This window comes from Sarcophilus harrisii, chromosome 3 (assembly GCF_902635505.1).
Source record: "Sarcophilus harrisii chromosome 3, mSarHar1.11, whole genome shotgun sequence".
NCBI classification, from domain to species: Eukaryota; Metazoa; Chordata; class Mammalia; order Dasyuromorphia; family Dasyuridae; genus Sarcophilus; species Sarcophilus harrisii.
This window is the reverse complement of record NC_045428.1, coordinates 477,366,533-477,383,177: the sequence shown is the minus strand read 5'-3', so window position 1 is coordinate 477,383,177 and position 16,645 is coordinate 477,366,533. Positions and strand designations below refer to the sequence as shown.

General features: G+C 34.1%; 1 protein-coding gene across 1 annotated transcript; it reads left to right on the top strand.

Annotated features, from left to right (window-relative positions):
* The first annotated feature begins 498 nt into the window (after window positions 1-498).
* Window positions 499-11,476, top strand: MMP13 (matrix metallopeptidase 13). The gene is made up of 10 exons (XM_012545059.3): window positions 499-658; window positions 735-979; window positions 1,702-1,850; window positions 1,941-2,066; window positions 4,219-4,380; window positions 5,133-5,250; window positions 6,914-7,047; window positions 7,865-8,024; window positions 9,129-9,232; window positions 10,105-11,476. Exons 1-10 carry the CDS (start codon window positions 536-538, stop codon window positions 10,203-10,205), a joined length of 1,422 nt encoding a protein of 473 aa, XP_012400513.1. The 5' UTR covers window positions 499-535; the 3' UTR covers window positions 10,206-11,476.
* Window positions 11,477-16,645: the final 5,169 nt, after the last annotated feature.

The following is a 16,645-nucleotide window of genomic DNA, read 5'->3' as shown; positions in this document are numbered from 1 at the left end:
TTATATTCATAGGATGAGTGAGAATCAGACATCAAGGACAATGTTAGAGTTGTGAAACTGAGTAACTGGAAAAATTTGTAAAAGCTCATTATAGGATTGTTACTAGGGTGAGATTTTTTTTCTTTTAGAAGTTCATGGCTACCATCTATTAAATCCTGGAAGACTTTGTAAACTGCCTATGTGAAGAAAACATCCAAATAGTCCAGATCTCAAATTCTTGCAGTTCTGAATAAATTAACAAATGGCCAAAAAAAATCACTGTGAAGAGAAAAAAATCTGCTTAGTATGTCAGTTTTGCAAACTAAGTTTTGAGACCCTGTGGAAACCAGAAAGACCCACATTTTATATTTCCCTCAAATTTTCCCACAAACCACAACTTCTTGGGCAAAACAAAGTAGTCAAGTAAGCATGTTTACTTCACACTGACTAGGAAGTTGAAACTTGTCTATAACAGATGACTCATCAGTTTAGGTCTATAAAAGTAAAGGTACTCATCCTTTGACAAGGCAGCAGCTTCCAAGTGTAAAAAGCCAAGATGAAGCCAAGTTTCATAGCTGCCTTCTTTCTGTTGAGCTGGAGCTGTTGTTCAGCTTTCCCTCTCCCTGATGATGATGATGATGATGATGACCTATCACAGGAGGACTTCCAGTTTGCAGAGGTAAGATACTGCAATGTTTTTAAACATCCTATTAGCCTGATATTTGGGATTATTATAGTAACTTTTTCTTTTCTAGAACTATCTGAAGACATACTACAATCTTTATTCTAACCCTGCTGGTATACTAATGAAGAAAGCCTCGAGAACTGCAACAGAAAAACTTAAAGAAATGCAGTCGTTCTTTGGCTTGGAAGTGACTGGCAAACTGGATGATAACACTTTAGATGTGATGAAAAAGCCAAGATGTGGAGTCCCTGATGTGGGAGAATATAACTTTTTCCCTCGAAATATCAAGTGGCCTAGGTTTGATTTAACCTACAGGTAAAGTGATATATGGTTCTTCTTTGTCATTTATTTGCTATTTTTATGTTTAATTGTGTTTAATTGTCTAATTTTAATCATAAAAAATGCGAGTTATAAGAAAGATAAGGGACATGTATAGGTAGCTCTGAGAGAATATTTTAATTTTTCTATTAGAATGTTAGATTCAAATCTATAAATATCCTATGCACTGGTATTTCTTCCTACTTCTATAGTAAAACTTTGAGTTTTACTTTTGTAGTAAAACTATTGTACTTGAAAAGTTTTTCTCTAAAAATACCAAAATATTCTTTTGAAAATCACTGTAATTCATTATAGACATGGAAGACTAATTAGGAAGATGTATTTACAAATATATGACAGCACATAAATTTACTATTGTTGTGCAAAAGGCAGAAAAATGAAGTGTTTCATTCTTAGGAATCTTGTAGCTATTTTAAATCTCTTCTGTATAACAAAAATCCCCTAACTTCTGGAAGAGTTCCATAAAAGAGCTTGAGATTTTGTCTATAGTATGGCAAATATCTACCTATTTAGAGGAATCCAGATGTTGGAATTTTTCACTTTCCATCAACTGGTTTGAAGTCATGTTGATAAAACCTTTGAAATCATGAGCTACTTTGAAGAAATAGAGCTCTATCCAGTGAGCTTTTCAAGGAAGTTTATTATAAAATAACTTGAAGCCCAAAAGAAGCTTAACTTTAGTTCTCTCTGATGAACAGAATCCTGAATTATACTCCAGACCTGACCCAAGCAGAAGTGGACAAGGCAATAAGAAAAGCACTGAAGGTCTGGTCTGATGTGACACCTCTCAACTTTACCAGGCTCCACAATGGCACTGCTGATATCATGATCTCCTTTGGAACAAAAGGTAAGCAAGCAGAGAAACCCATGAGAAATTTTTTTTTGGATTTGGGACCTTTTAAAAAATGGGACTCCTAAGTGTTGCTTTGATTTGCAGAGCATGGAGACTTCTATCCTTTCGATGGACCTTCTGGACTTCTGGCTCATGCTTTTCCTCCAGGGCCCAATTATGGAGGGGATGCTCATTTTGATGATGATGAGATGTGGACTAATAGTGCCAAAGGTAATTTCTTTCAAATATTTCATACTGAACAGTTAATTTAGAATTTGTAGGTAATCTAGTAATTTTAGGTTAGGCTAAAGACTTAATCATTTTAGTAAGAAACTATAGACATTTCAAGTGAATCATCATAATTTACATTACTCATGTATATATAAATGTATGCACTTTTAGGAGGTTCAAGTGAATCATTTTATACATCAGTATATGTATAAAGTATGATGATTTACTTGAACCTTCTATTAATGAATATGTATAAATATGAATATATACAAATATGTATATATGTACACATATACATTTATGTATTTTTATACATACACACACACACACACCTCTATACCTTTCCCTCTGTCTCTCTATCTTTCTGCTGTCTCTGATCTATCTGCATCTGAAATCTTTACCAAATTTGTAGGATGCGCTAGGCTAATGTTCCATTAGCATAGCTTTCGAGAATCTGCATTTACTAAAGATTGTACTAGGAGAAATATAAAATTTCTTAGGACTAAATAACTTGTTAGTCTTACATTTAATGTCCTTTAAGAAATATTGTAAATAAAGAAATTAATTGCTCTACTAATGTTATAAATGAGAGTCATTGTCTGAAATATGTATAGGACCTTCCCTCCACTATCCTGTTTCTCAGAACAGTTACTTTTCTTTTTTTCTCTTTTCACTTATTGTTACAGAATTGGGAATGCAAACTTGCCATACAAAGCTGAGAATCTTTTGATACTGGTTACTTTGTATATAAAACTGTAGTGGGCTATGCAACTAGTATGTACTCTCCATGTGTAGTGAGTGTTCTCATATTTTAATAGCCCAATTTTCTTACCTCTAAGTTAAGAGAGGTGGAAAATTAAGCTTTTCACATTAAATTCACATGAACTAGTTTAGTTCAGGCAATTGATATTCAAATTTGGTAGCCAGAAATTATTACACAAGGCACACAAACAAATTGAAATTATTTAAATCAATTGATGTTATGTTACTGAATGGTAACTATAAGAAAATGAGTCAAACACACACACACACACACACACACACACACACACATACACACATACACACACACACAAACACACACACACATATATGAAGGTAGGTAGTTGGTATAGTGGGCAACAAGGTGGCTCAAGGATAGATTACTAGGTCTGGTATCAGGAGGACTCATCTTTCTGGGTTAAAATCTAGTCTCAGGTACTTACTTAATAGTTCTGTGACCTGAGAAAGTCATTTAACTCCCGTATGCTTCAGTGTCCTCATCTATAAAAAATAAGTTAGAGAAAGAAATGGCAAACCAAAATCCAAACACAACTGGAAAATGCCTGATCAACAACAAATATAAAAGGGAAGATGAAAGTATAAAGGTGCCTTGAAAGTAGTACCTAAATTCAATTAAAATAAATTTTATTTTTAAATTTAATTTTAAATTATATAAATATATATTGATCAATTCTTATAGTCAAACCATTGTGCTCTGTGCACAATCTAAGATTAGTAATTATAATAACAGTAATAATAACAACAATAGTTGAGATTTACATAGAGCCTTCAAATTTGTAAAACCTTTCTTCAAGGAATTTTCTGTAAGATAGAAAGTACAGTTACTACTTACCCTGAGGATAAGACAAGGTCATTTTTTTTTTTGAGACTAATTCAAAGTTAGTAGCATGATATAGCATTGGACTTTGGAGTCCCAAAATCTGAGTTTGAATCCCAGTTTTGAATTTGCTGGCTCTAGCATTATACACATTTAATTTATTTGATCTTTAATTTCCTTTTTGTTAAATGACTATAAAAATAATGATAGAATGTATATGGTGCTTTAAGGTATACAAAATGCTTAATAAGTATTTCATTCTATCGTCATCAAAATCTTGTGAGGTAGGTGGTATTATTATCTCCATTTTACAGCTTAGGAAATTGAAACAAATAGTGGTTAAGTGACTTTGTCAGACTCATAAAGTTCATAAAGTCTGAGACAGCATTTGATTTCAAGTCTTCCTGATTCCAGATCTAATGCTCTGTCTACCATATCATCTAACTTTGTTAATATTTTTTACCACCTGCCTAATGAGATTGTTAGATAATGCTTTGTATTTTTTTAAAAGTGAGTTTTTGTTAAAAGGGCTTGATTTTTTATTTCTTATAGGATATAACTTGTTTCTTGTTGCTGCCCATGAATTTGGCCACTCCTTGGGCCTGGACCATTCCAAAGATCCTGGTGCACTTATGTTTCCCATCTATACCTACACTGGCAAAAGTGGCTTTGTGCTTCCTGATGATGATGTACAAGGCATCCAAACTCTTTATGGTATGTTATATCCACCCATATTAGCTTATCTTTTAAATATGGAAGGAATATGGCCACATTATTTTAAAATGACCCAGAATGCCTGAATAGAAAATCCACACTCCTTGAGTATTTCTTCATTTTGATATGTTAGTGTTTAAAAATGTCCATGGATAGTGGATAGGGCACCACCTTTGGAGTTCACAAGATATATATTGATTCAAGTTCTGAATCTAACACTGACTAGTTGTGCAATCATGGGCAAACCATATAACTTCTCAGAGGTCCACATAATGTTACAGGTTTCCAAGTTACAGGTGAATTGTCAGTCTGCACTCTATGGAGTTGTCTCAACAGGAGTTTCCAACAGAAAGAAATCTCAAATATATACCAACCAAACAAATAATCTCAAACACAACCTAACTTTCTTTCCTACCTTTGTATAACATGCTTTGCAACATATGTTCTTTTGTACATATTCATCTCATCTAATAATCACAGTAACTATGTGAGCTTGGTCAGGGCAACTGAAAATTCAATGTTTTTTCCAGGTAGGTCGTGGTGGAAATGGGTTGTAAACACAAGTTCCTTGGTTTTCTGTGCAGTGCTTTTTTTTTTTTTTTTTAATCACTGTTGGGAGATAGATGAGGGGAAAGACTCAGTAAGAGCAATCTTGTGCCCTGTTGCAATGGGATGGTAATTTTTATGTAAAATACAGTAATTTAACATTAGAGAACCAGGAGCTATCCTTATGATTCAATTGATGGTTTTAGGCCCTGGTGATGAAGACCCTGACCCTAAACATCCCAAAACACCAGACAAATGTGATCCTGCCTTATCAGTGGACGCCATCACTAGCCTTCGAGGCGAAACAATAATCTTTAAAGATAGGTAAGTACAATATTTAGACAAAGAACAAACATTTGATAAAAACATCTCAAACAACATCTGCAGGTGCAATCATATCTGTGTCAAATTTTTTAAATGCTGTCAAATTAGTTTTTTTATCAACTAATATTACTTTGTTAGTATTATATATTACTAATTATTATTTATTTCATTGTACTCTCATGGGCTAAAAACTACCTTGATTCCTTGAAGGTTTTGCCATAAATTCTGGCAGATATTTCTACTTGGGATGTATTTTGAGGTAGGGACTGGTGACAATTTTGATCCAAACTTATTTAAAAAGTTTGGCCATAAATGTCAACAAGGTCATCCATGAAATTATCTGGTAAGGGAGATGCTCTTATATTGAAGATGTTAAGTCAAGTCAACATTAACATAAGGGCATTCTCCTTAGCAGATAATTTCATAGGTGACCATGTTGAGGCAGTTGTGATCGAACTTCAGAAGTCTGGGTAAAAATTGTGTCAGACACTGTGCTAAATACTGAGAATAAACACACACACACACACACACACACACACACACACACAATCCAGAATGAAGTCAAGAGTAACCTGGATAACTAAATTTTTCATTTTGAAACTGATTGTTTTGGCAGTAGTCACTGTTTACATCACTATAGTCTCATAATATTCCCAAATAAAAGGAGATAACTGTTCAATTTAGAAATATATAACAGGAAGCAAATTATTCCATAGATGGTACATTAAAAAACTAGGTGGTGTATCCTGTGTTCAAAAGTATTTCCTAATATAGAACTTTTTTTTTTTAAATTCAGGGAAGAGAAAATTATAGTTGGGAGGAAGAAAGCTTATTATAAACATTCTAAAATGAAGTAATGAAAAAGCAACATTTCTCTTCACTACTGAAAAGATTTTTCATGAGATCCTTTTGTAACTTGTGGTTGGTACCAGAGACAGCTGGTGCTGCAGTAAATAGAAAGCTACAACAGGAGTCAGGAAGACATAAATTCAAATCTGGCTTCAGACACTTAGTAGCTATTTAAAAAAGTCATCTTTCCTCTATCTCGATTTCCCCTTCTCTATAATGGGATCATCCAAGTGCTTCTCTCCTAGGGTTGTTGTGAAAACTAAATAAAATAAAACATGTAGTACCTGGCACAAAAGAGGCGTTATGTAAATGTTTATTCCATTCCATTTTATAGGTATAATGAAGGGAAGGCTAGATTAGGAATCTGAGAATGAAGAGTCTGGGTTCAATCTTATTACCTGGATGGCCTTAACCAAATTATTTAAATCCTCTGTGGGTCCCATTCCCACAACTATAAAATAAATGGGAAGCCTGAACTGGATAGACTCTGATCCGTTGCTTCCCAGATCTATTGCTGTGATCCTAAGATCAAAATTCTGAAGTACACAATGATCCTGTAATCATGATACTAATATACTACTTTCATTTTGCATTAAAAATAAAAGATTTTTTAAAAATAATAGACCATATCTATCATGGCTACAAGTTAACCATACTGAAACTGCAAAGGCATAGTAACTTTGATATAGATACTCTGTAATAACCAATAGGGACAGTCAGCCAATCGGCTAGCATTTATTAAGTGCCTATTGTATGTACAGGCACAGGCAAGAGGCATTATTTCATGCAACAGAAATTCTTTATTTTTTGCCAGATTCTTCTGGCGTCTGCATCCTCAGATGATTGAACCAGATCTGTTTTTAACCAAATCATTTTGGCCAGAACTTCCAAACAGTATTGATGCTGCATATGAGAACCCTGCTCATGATCTGATATTCATCTTTAGAGGTGAGTCATTTGCCAAGAACTTTTCCTTCCTTCAGGGTATATGTAACAAAATTCAAAACCACTGCAATTCTATTCTAGCATCAGCAGAATCTTGGGATGAAAATACTTTGAATTTCAAAAAGAATAGATAAAGATGATTTGCCAAGGAACTTTTCCTTCCCTTGGGGTATATGTAATCAAATTCAAAACCACTGTAATTCTAATATGCAGAACCTTGGGTGAAAATACTTTGAATTTCAGAAAGAATAGATAAAGATGATTTGATGACTGATAGTACCCTACATAGTCCTGCTAGCTCATTCCAAATTTCACTTGTGGAAGATTTAAATTGCTGTTGATCTTTAAATTTTTCAGTTTTATTTAATCCTTATGCTACTGAGTGTTAATTACAAGGGTAAAGGCTTTGTAAATCTGGAGACCACAGATTAGATATTGGAGAGACTTTACAGACCATCAGTGTAATCCCTTCATTGTACCAATCTCTAATTTAGTATGAGGGGTACCTTGCTTGCTGATGAATCAGAATTTTTCTATGTAAATTTCCCCCTAAATTTATTACACATGTACATATATAATGTATATTTGCATAGATATGCAGTAAATTGGCAAAGCATGGAAACATATTTGTGGCTGAACTTATAGTTAGGAAATTGGGAGGATTAGATTTAAACTTGGCTTGACTAATGTTTGTAGTTTCATACTTTCAAAAATAAAGGGAAAAAATTCATGTCTTTAGGTCACCCATAGTTCCCCTTTCATTAAGATAAATGTCTGTATATTTTGAGATGCTGAAATGTTGTTTTCACACTTATTCTAGGCAGAAAGTTTTGGGCCCTGAATGGCTATGACATACTGCAGGAGTACCCCAAGAAAATTTCTGAACTGGGGTTCCCAAGAGAGGTGAAAAGGATAGATGGTGCAGTTCACATTGAAGCTACAGGGGAGACTCTCTTCTTCACTGGAGATCATTTCTGGAGGTATGACAACCAAGCCTTCCTTCATTCCCCCAGCCAGGAGAGCTCTCTCCTGGACTCTTATTACACTTTTGTTCTACTCTTGGGATACTTGTCATTTCATTTAACAATATTTTATTTCGTTGTATTTCATTTAGCAATAGTTTCCATTTAAATAGCTCCTTAAGGTTTCCCAAAGGCTTTAAATTCAGTAAATCATTTGACTCTTCCTACAGCCTTCCAAGACTTGGAGACTTGTTCATGCTCTCACCTAGTTAGCAAGGGTTAGATGAAAGATGTACACTCCAGGTCTAGTACATTTTCCATTATTCTAAGTTATTATTCATGAGCAGGTCTTATCTTCCCTAATAAATTATAAACTTCTTGTGGACAGAAGCCAGTTCTTTGTATTGTAATTTTTGCCAAGTTTTGCACAGTTCTTTACACAAAAACTTTTTTTTTTTTTAAATGAATGACTATGGTTAGGTTGGTAGGTAATTTTCAATGACAGCTTTGCAATTTAGGTGTCTATCTAACAGAATCAAGAAAGATCTCAGAACCAATCTGCAAAAAGTACTTTTCAGATCATAGATTCAGGGCTCATGGGTTCATAGATTTAGAACAAGAAGGGACTAGAGAAGTCATCTCCTGTGACCCCCTTATAGATAAATATATAGATATAGTAAACTGAAACCAAGAGAGTTGAAATGTTGAATCCAATGTTATATGATTTGTTAATATCATGATGATCCACATTGAGCAAACACCAAGTGCCATTTATTATTGTTTAGTCATTTTTTTCAGTCAGGCTCTCCATAACCACAAGGGTTTTCTTGGCAGAGATACGAGAGTGGTTCACCATTTTCTTCTCTAGCTCTTGAGAAAACTGAGGCAAACAGGATTAAGGGTCTGAGCCTGGATTTGAACTCATGAAAATGAGTCTTCCTGACTCAGGCCTGGTATTCCATCCATCGTGCCCTTTAACTGCCCCCATTAAGTACCTGGGTTTTATATTAATATCTCTGGGTTTTGTATTCAAATAGGAAACTCAATGTCAAGATCTCCTCTTAGTTTTCTCTCCTAATGCTATCCAGATGGTAAAAGATTTCCTTTTTTTGACTATCATAGCTATGATGAAACTAACAACACAATGAACAAAGGCTATCCTAAACTACTTCAGGAAGAATTCCCAGGAATTGGTAACAGAGTAGATGCTGTTTATGAAAAAAATGGTAAGTTTTCTATCCTATTCACTTTTCAGGTCTATATATTTGTCTATATATATCTTCTATTAAATGAGCCTAAAATATATTTAATTATATTATGGGAAGGATTTATTAATTAGCTATTCAGATATAATAATTTATTTAAATTATAGAAGGTAGAAAACACAAAGAGCATATAAAATAACTTGTGTTAAATGAAAATGATAATTTATTGGTTTTAAATGCTATAAGAAATTTTATAACAATATGCGGATTATTATGGTAAATACATATTAATCTCTGCAATTTACAGGTACCTCACACATAATTTTCCTCTGAACTATTAGTAGTGTTAAGAAAGAATTCAGAAAGGAAAAAGCCATATATTTGGTCATTTCAAATTCCCATTCAGCAATCTTTCTTTCTCTCCAATTTTTCTACTACAATTTCCTTTTCCTTTTCTTCCTTTGTCTCTTCCTTTCCCTTCTCTTCTCTCCTTTCTCTTCTTATATTTCCCCTTTCTCTATTTCTTTTTCCTCATTCTTTCCCATGTCTCCTCTTTCTTGTCTTTCTTCCCTCATTTCCCTGTCATTTTGGGAACAAAACTTCAGCTCCTAAGATACAGTTGGCAACACCTGAATCCAGGAAGTTTAAATGATTTTTCTACTATAATTATGGCATATAGAAGATACAAGCTTATTTGTTCTTATCTGTTAATGAATATTAGGTTCCTGGAAAACTGCCTGGTCCATAATATATAGATGATCAATGAATTCATTTTTTAAAGAACAAATGACTAAGTACCAACTAATTTTGTGGGATCTAAAAATTAGAAAGGGTGACTATTATTTGGGGTGACTCATTTTTTACTTTGTCTAAATAAAATTCTTTCTCCTTAGGTTATATATATTTCTTTAATGGAGTCTTACAGTTCGAGTACAGCATCTGGAGTCAACGCATTGTTAGAGTCATGCCAACCAATTCTCTCTTATGGTGTTGAATGTGGCCATGTGGTTTTATATCATTATTCAGATTTTCACCCATGAAGAAATGTGACTATGTGTTTTGGGGCCTACCAGGAAAGAGCCTCATTCTGTCAGCTAATTTCCTATGAACTTTATTACTGAAAATGCACTGTACACATGGGGAAGTGGTAAAATTTTATGTCAGGCTGGAACTGCATTGTACTTATTTAAACCAATGTAATTCTGTATCTCCGTGGTCTACCAGATGTGTTAAGTATGACAAACAGAAGCTCTTTGGAGAAAGGTTAACCTCGAGGGGTGGAATGTCTGGAATGAATAGATCCTAGTCAATTTCCCAAAGGCCGGAACAAACAATTTGGTGTTTTATAAAGAATATTCTTATTTCTAAGTCTGTCTCCCAAAAGTTACTGGGAGACTTAAGCAAGTTCCAAAGAAAGGCAACGGGGTAGTCTAATGGTTAGGACTAAGATAATTGAAAGTCAAGAGTCCTGGCTCCTGTCTCATTTCAGCCATGCCAGTGACTCAAAAGATGAATTTCAGTAAGGTAAATTCTATCTTCTGTGAAAAAAGCGTCCCTGAGCTATCTGTATTTTTGGTAAGATATATTAGATCTTTTTATTTTATTTTAAATGTTTTACTGATGCTTTTTTATATAATAGTTATTTCCCAATAATGCTCCTAGTAACTGAGAGAAGTCTCTCTTATGACAAAGAAAAACAGCTAAACAAAACCAAACAACACAGTGATTGCACCTGTCATTGTATGCAGCATTCCATGCCTCTCTACTGAGGGGGGGAAGTATGTTTCATTATTGATCTTCTAGATACAAGATGGATCAATGCATAAGAATTTTCTCAGATTTCTTTAGATTCACAATGTAGAATAATGACTCAATGGTCATTATCTCAATAATTGAAGCCAGAAAAAAAGGGGAAAAATCGCTATCTTTTATCATCTAGATATTTTAAGCAAAATTAGTTATAGTTTGGTGTATTTAAAATTGGTCATTGCCTCAATTGTCTACTGCATCAGGAATGTAGGGACACAGTTTTTATTTAGACCTTTTACTTCGTAATAAAAGTTACTTTGTGATAAAAGTTTTTTTATAGATTGAAAATGATAACCAGAGATATCCAATATAATGATAAAAATTATGATAATCCAGGAAAGGTTCATAAAGCTAGAAAATCTTGTGGCTTAAAAAAACTGGATAAAGAACAAGAAATAGCATAAAATTTCTAAATGTATTTGATAAAGTTCACAATAAAATTGTTTTAACTCTAAACAATGTTGTTAAATAGTCTTTTTTTTTCCTTTAGCTATATCTTCAACTTTTCCCACCCACATATATGGTGTCTATTTTATATTCCTGTTTTACAGAAAGTTTCCACAATCAACATAAGGAATATAAATATATGACAGTTAATATTTAATTTCCTTAAAAATAAGACTCCTTCCAGTGTGGAGGCCTTTGCCTGTAATCCCTTTTACCAGTAGCTGAATCTTGGGGATCTCTTGAGCTCAGAGGGTACAGAATTGCAGTGGGCTGTACTGTTTGGTATTAATATATTGGGGGGGTGAGGAGAAACCGGGTTGCCTAAGAAGTGTTGACATAGCCTAGGTTGCAAATGGAGTTGGTCAAATCTCATGGGTGGATCAGAATGGGACTGGACTTGTGAATGACCCCACAGCTATGGTGAGATAGAAAGAACCAGTCAAAAACAAAAAAAGTAAGATAGCAATTGGTACAGTTAATGAACAAATGTAAAGGTTTATGTTAGTTATTTTGCCAGCCAAGCTTCTGGAATAAGAATGAACTGTAAGGACATGGGAAAATCTGAACTCTGTTGAGGCTGAGAAATAGCCACATGGCTCTTTTTTTCCTGAGGCTTTTCTATATGAGTACTTTCTGGTGATAGAGTGCAAGGACTGCTGGACAGGGAATCAGGAGATTCTTAGAGCAAGTTACTTCTTTTGATCTCAGTTTCCTTATTATAAAATGGAAGGGTTGTACTGGATAACTTCTAAGGTACCTGTAAGTTCAGTCTTTAATAGAAGAATAAGAAATAGAAAGAACTCATCATTCAAACCAGTCCCCATAGCCGCATGATCCAGTTATATTCCCTTTCCCATCATACCTGAATGTCCCTCTGCTTGTTTTATGCCCTAATTGTATGAGGAGGGAAGAGAGAATAAGTTCACTAAATAATTGGTTATTGTCAAAGACAAGTACTAATTTGTTTTATATATATATATATATATATATATATATATATATAAAATACTATATGAGTGTAATGGAATATTATTGTTCTGTGAGAAATGATGAGCAGACTGATTTCAGAAAAGCCTGAAAAAACTTATATAAACCAATGATGAGTGAAGTGAGTAGAACAAGGAAAATATTGTACACAGTTACAGCAAGATTATGTGATAATTACTATGATAGATTTATCTCTTCTCAGCAATATAGTAATCTAAGATAACTCTATACACTTGGGATGAAACTGCTATCTGCATCTAGAAAGAGAACTATGGATATTGAATGCAGATTGAAGCATACTGTTTTCATTCTTTTTTTCCCTCATGATTTTTCCCTTTTGTTCTGATTTTTCTTAACAACATAACTAATATGGAAATATGTTTAAAATAATGTATATGCATAATCTGTATCAGATTGTTTGCTATCTTAAGGAGGGAAAAGGTAGCAGAGGGAGAAAAAAAACTTGGAACTCAAAATTTTACAAAAATGAAAGTTAAAAACTATCTTTACATGCAATTGGAGAAATTTTATTTCTGAGAAATAAGGAAGTATAATACTCATTTTAATACAACAGATATTTGAAAAACAGCATTATGGGCAATTAGTTAATGGTTTACTTGGATGTGGCTACTATGCATGCTACGGCTTCTTGGAGCCACAGGTGAGAATTAGAATGTGGATCAAAGTCCTGTGGCAATGGGTGAATGATGAAGCACCAGATGCCAATACACTAGGAGCTGTACACAGACAACCCAGACCTGAGGTCAGCTTCTAACTGGAAGAAGCAATGTGATTTGGCAACTTCTTGGGCATCTTAGCAGCCTTTTAAGAATTGCACTGCTCATTTCCAGTATGGGGAAGGGGCTAGAAAAGGTGCCTTAAAAATTATTTGCTTGCCCAACTCTGACCTGATTATTACTGTTAATAGGGATCCCACCCTAAGGTCAAAACGCTAAAAAACGTGCAAAAACTTTTACAGAGTTGATTCCACTCACCATTGTTGCATGAAATGTGTACAGAGAAGATGCTGTACTCTATGGGCAAAGCAGAATTGAACTTTCTTTCCAATCTATCTTCCACATAGTCACCAAATTAATATTCCTAAAGCTTGGTCCTAATTAATAGTAGACAGCATTTTTATAATGTTTTAAGGTTTACAAAGCACTTCATGCATATCTTATTCATTCCTAACAATAACATTGTGAAATAGATGTGATTATTATAGCCATTTTAGAGATAAGTGAACTAATATTAAGAGAATTTAAGGGACTTGTTTAGGGTCACATAGCTAATAAGTGTCTGAGATAGAATTTTATTTCAGGACTTTCTGTCACTGAATCTAACTCTCTACTCACTGTGCTGTATGGTCGATTATATTACTCCTCTGTTCAAGAAGTGGTTTCCCTTTTATCTAGAATAAAATGTAAACCCTTTCTATGGAATTTAAAGGCTTTGACATTAGGTTCCATGTCAATTCCATATTACTTCTCTTCATGAAATTTATGCTTTTGCTAAACTAATGCACGTGTTATTCTCTATATTTCATTGTCTTTCCTCTCTGTCTTAGCATAGGTTGTCTCATGTATCTGGAATTCTCCCCCTTCTCTCTCTCTGGAAATTGAGGTTGAGTTGCTCAGGTTCACACAGCTAGCAAGTGTCAAGTATCAAGTATCAAGTGTCAAGTGTCAGAGGTCAAATTTGAACTCATGTCCTCCTGACTTCAGGGCCAATGCTCTAACCATTGTACCATCTTGCTTCCCCCTCCCTCTTCTCTTTCAAGAGTCCTTTCCTGTTCTTCCAGTTGTTTGTGTCCCTCTCTCTCCCACTTCTGAGTAACTTAGTATTTATTTCCTATACATCTTATCTTTATTTATTTTTTACCATATTGTAACTCTTCAGCAGAATGTGAGCTCCTTTAGGGCAGTATCATCTCTCTTTTGTACCTAAACCTCCATTTTTAGCATGTCTGGAACATAGTAGGCATTTCATGAATGTTTTTTTGATTGAATGTTGATCAATGGAAGAACACCTCAGAAGTTAATGAGTAATATTTCCGTAGCATTTTGAAGTTTACATGGCATTCTCCTCACAATTACTTTATTAGGTAATGAAAGTATTGTTCTTTTCATTTTACAGATGATGAAAGATTTGGAGAGGATAAGAGAATTCTCTATAAAAACTTGGAAAAATAGCCAAAGTGTGATTTGAACCCTAATCTCCTGACTCCGAGTCTAGCATCATCCTCCAGACTATGTGGCTCTGTAGACATAATCCCTCTGAATCACTACAAGAAGTGATCTATAATTTATTAATGTGTTGTATGTGCTTGTTATCTCCCCTATTTAAATGAAAGCTCATGGTGGGTGGAACTGTTTCATTCATTTTATATTTATGTTTTCAGGTCTTATCAATATGTAGCACATAGTTGACACTTGATAAATATTTATTGACTGATTGAAATAAATGTGCATGATCATCTGGAACATTCTTTGGTTGGTATTTATCTTTGCAGGGCAAGGAGAAATGCTTCTTAGCTGAGGTGACAGTCATTGTCAACTAATGTTTTTCCCCCATTTTAAAAAACCTGAATGGGTCTTTAAAATGGGTTGGTTTGGAGCAATTGTAACCACAGGTGATTTTTAATCTTATCCTTTATTTATTTGTTTGCTTATTCATTTTTATCTTTCATCCTTTATCTTTATTCTTTTTTCCCCAAAGGACAAAATTGAGTTTATTCTTTTCTCTAATCAGTCAAAAAATCTAACTGCACATGCAGATCTCATTCTCAAATGACTATTATATCTGTGATTATTTATTATATTATATTATCTGTTAATCTTTTCTTATCTGTTGAGATATAGTCAGTTTCATTTTTTGAAAATAGCATTGATTGGCACTTCCTTATCCACAGGCTATTTTGTAGAAAGAAAGTTTTCATGATGTACAAATGTGAGACTTGAATTTGATTAGTTTCTTTTTTTGATATCACACCATATTTTTTACTTGTGGATCTGGTTAGCATGGGAAAAAATTATGGATGACAAGAGTATCTGTATTAACATCCTCCCTCACTTTCCCTCCCTTCTCCTCTAAACAGCAAGCAATCCAATATATGTTAAATATGTGCGATTCTTCCACACATATCTCCACATCTATCATGATGCACAAGAAAAATCAGATCAAAAAGGGGAAAAAATGAGAAAGAAAGAAAAAAAAAGCAAATAGAAAAGATTCAGATAATAGATTGTGATCCACATTCAGTCCTCACAGTCCTCTCTCTGGGTATAGATGGCTCTCTCCATCACAAATCTATTGGAATGGCCTGAATCACCTCATTATTGAAAAGAGACATGTCCATCAGAGTTGATCATTTTATAATCTCGTTGCCGCTACATTCATGTTCTCTTAGTTCAACTCATTCTCAACCTTGTGTTGATATACAGTGTTAGGTATTGGTCAGTACCTAGTTTCTGCCATACTATTTTCCAATTTTCCCCACAAGTTTTTGTCAAAAAGTGAGTTCTTATCCTAGAAACTGGTGTCTTTGGATTTGTTTATCAAACACTAGATTACTATACTCATTAACTGCTGTGTCTTGTAAACTTAACCTATTCCACTGATCAACTTCTCTATGTCTTAGCCAGTACCAAATGGTTTTGATGACCACTATTTTATAATATAGTTTTAGGTCTGGTATAACTAGGACACCTTCCTTTGCATTTTTTTCATTAATTTAGGACCCAGAATCTTAAACTGTGGGTGGTGATCCCATATCAGATATCATAACTGAATGTAAGGGTTGTGAAATTATGATTTATTAGCAGCAAATGTTTGATTTGTATATCTATTTTATAGACCTATATACCTGTGGTCATTTAAAAATTTCTCAGGTGACAAAGGGTTGCGAGTACAAAAAGTTTAAGAAGCCTGGCTCTAGGGAATAAATACAGGTTCCAATATCAGACTCTGTGGTCTTTATTTATCTCTCCCCTTTATAATCTTGGTCTGGCTTAAAACTCAGTGGATATTGCAGCAGGAATTCTAATTGTTTTTCCTAGTCACATTAACTGCAAGGGCTATGCACTGCACTGACCATAGGTGAATCTGTCCTGTTTATTCCAGAACATCTGTTTTTATCACCCCACCTTCAGTGCTTCCCACATCAGCTGAGTAATTTAGAGGCTCAGAAAC

What these genes read in the sequence shown, in the direction of transcription:
- MMP13 (XM_012545059.3), top strand. Translation starts at nt 536, where the DNA reads ATGAAGCCAAGTTTCATAGCTGCCTTCTTTCTGTTGAGCTGGAGCTGT. An exon ending in AGGCATCCAAACTCTTTATG is followed by an intron (nt 4,381 to 5,132) that starts GTATGTTATATC and finishes TGATGGTTTTAG; the next exon opens with GCCCTGGTGATGAAGACCCT. An exon ending in TGCTGTTTATGAAAAAAATG is followed by an intron (nt 9,233 to 10,104) that starts GTAAGTTTTCTA and finishes CTTTCTCCTTAG; the next exon opens with GTTATATATATTTCTTTAAT.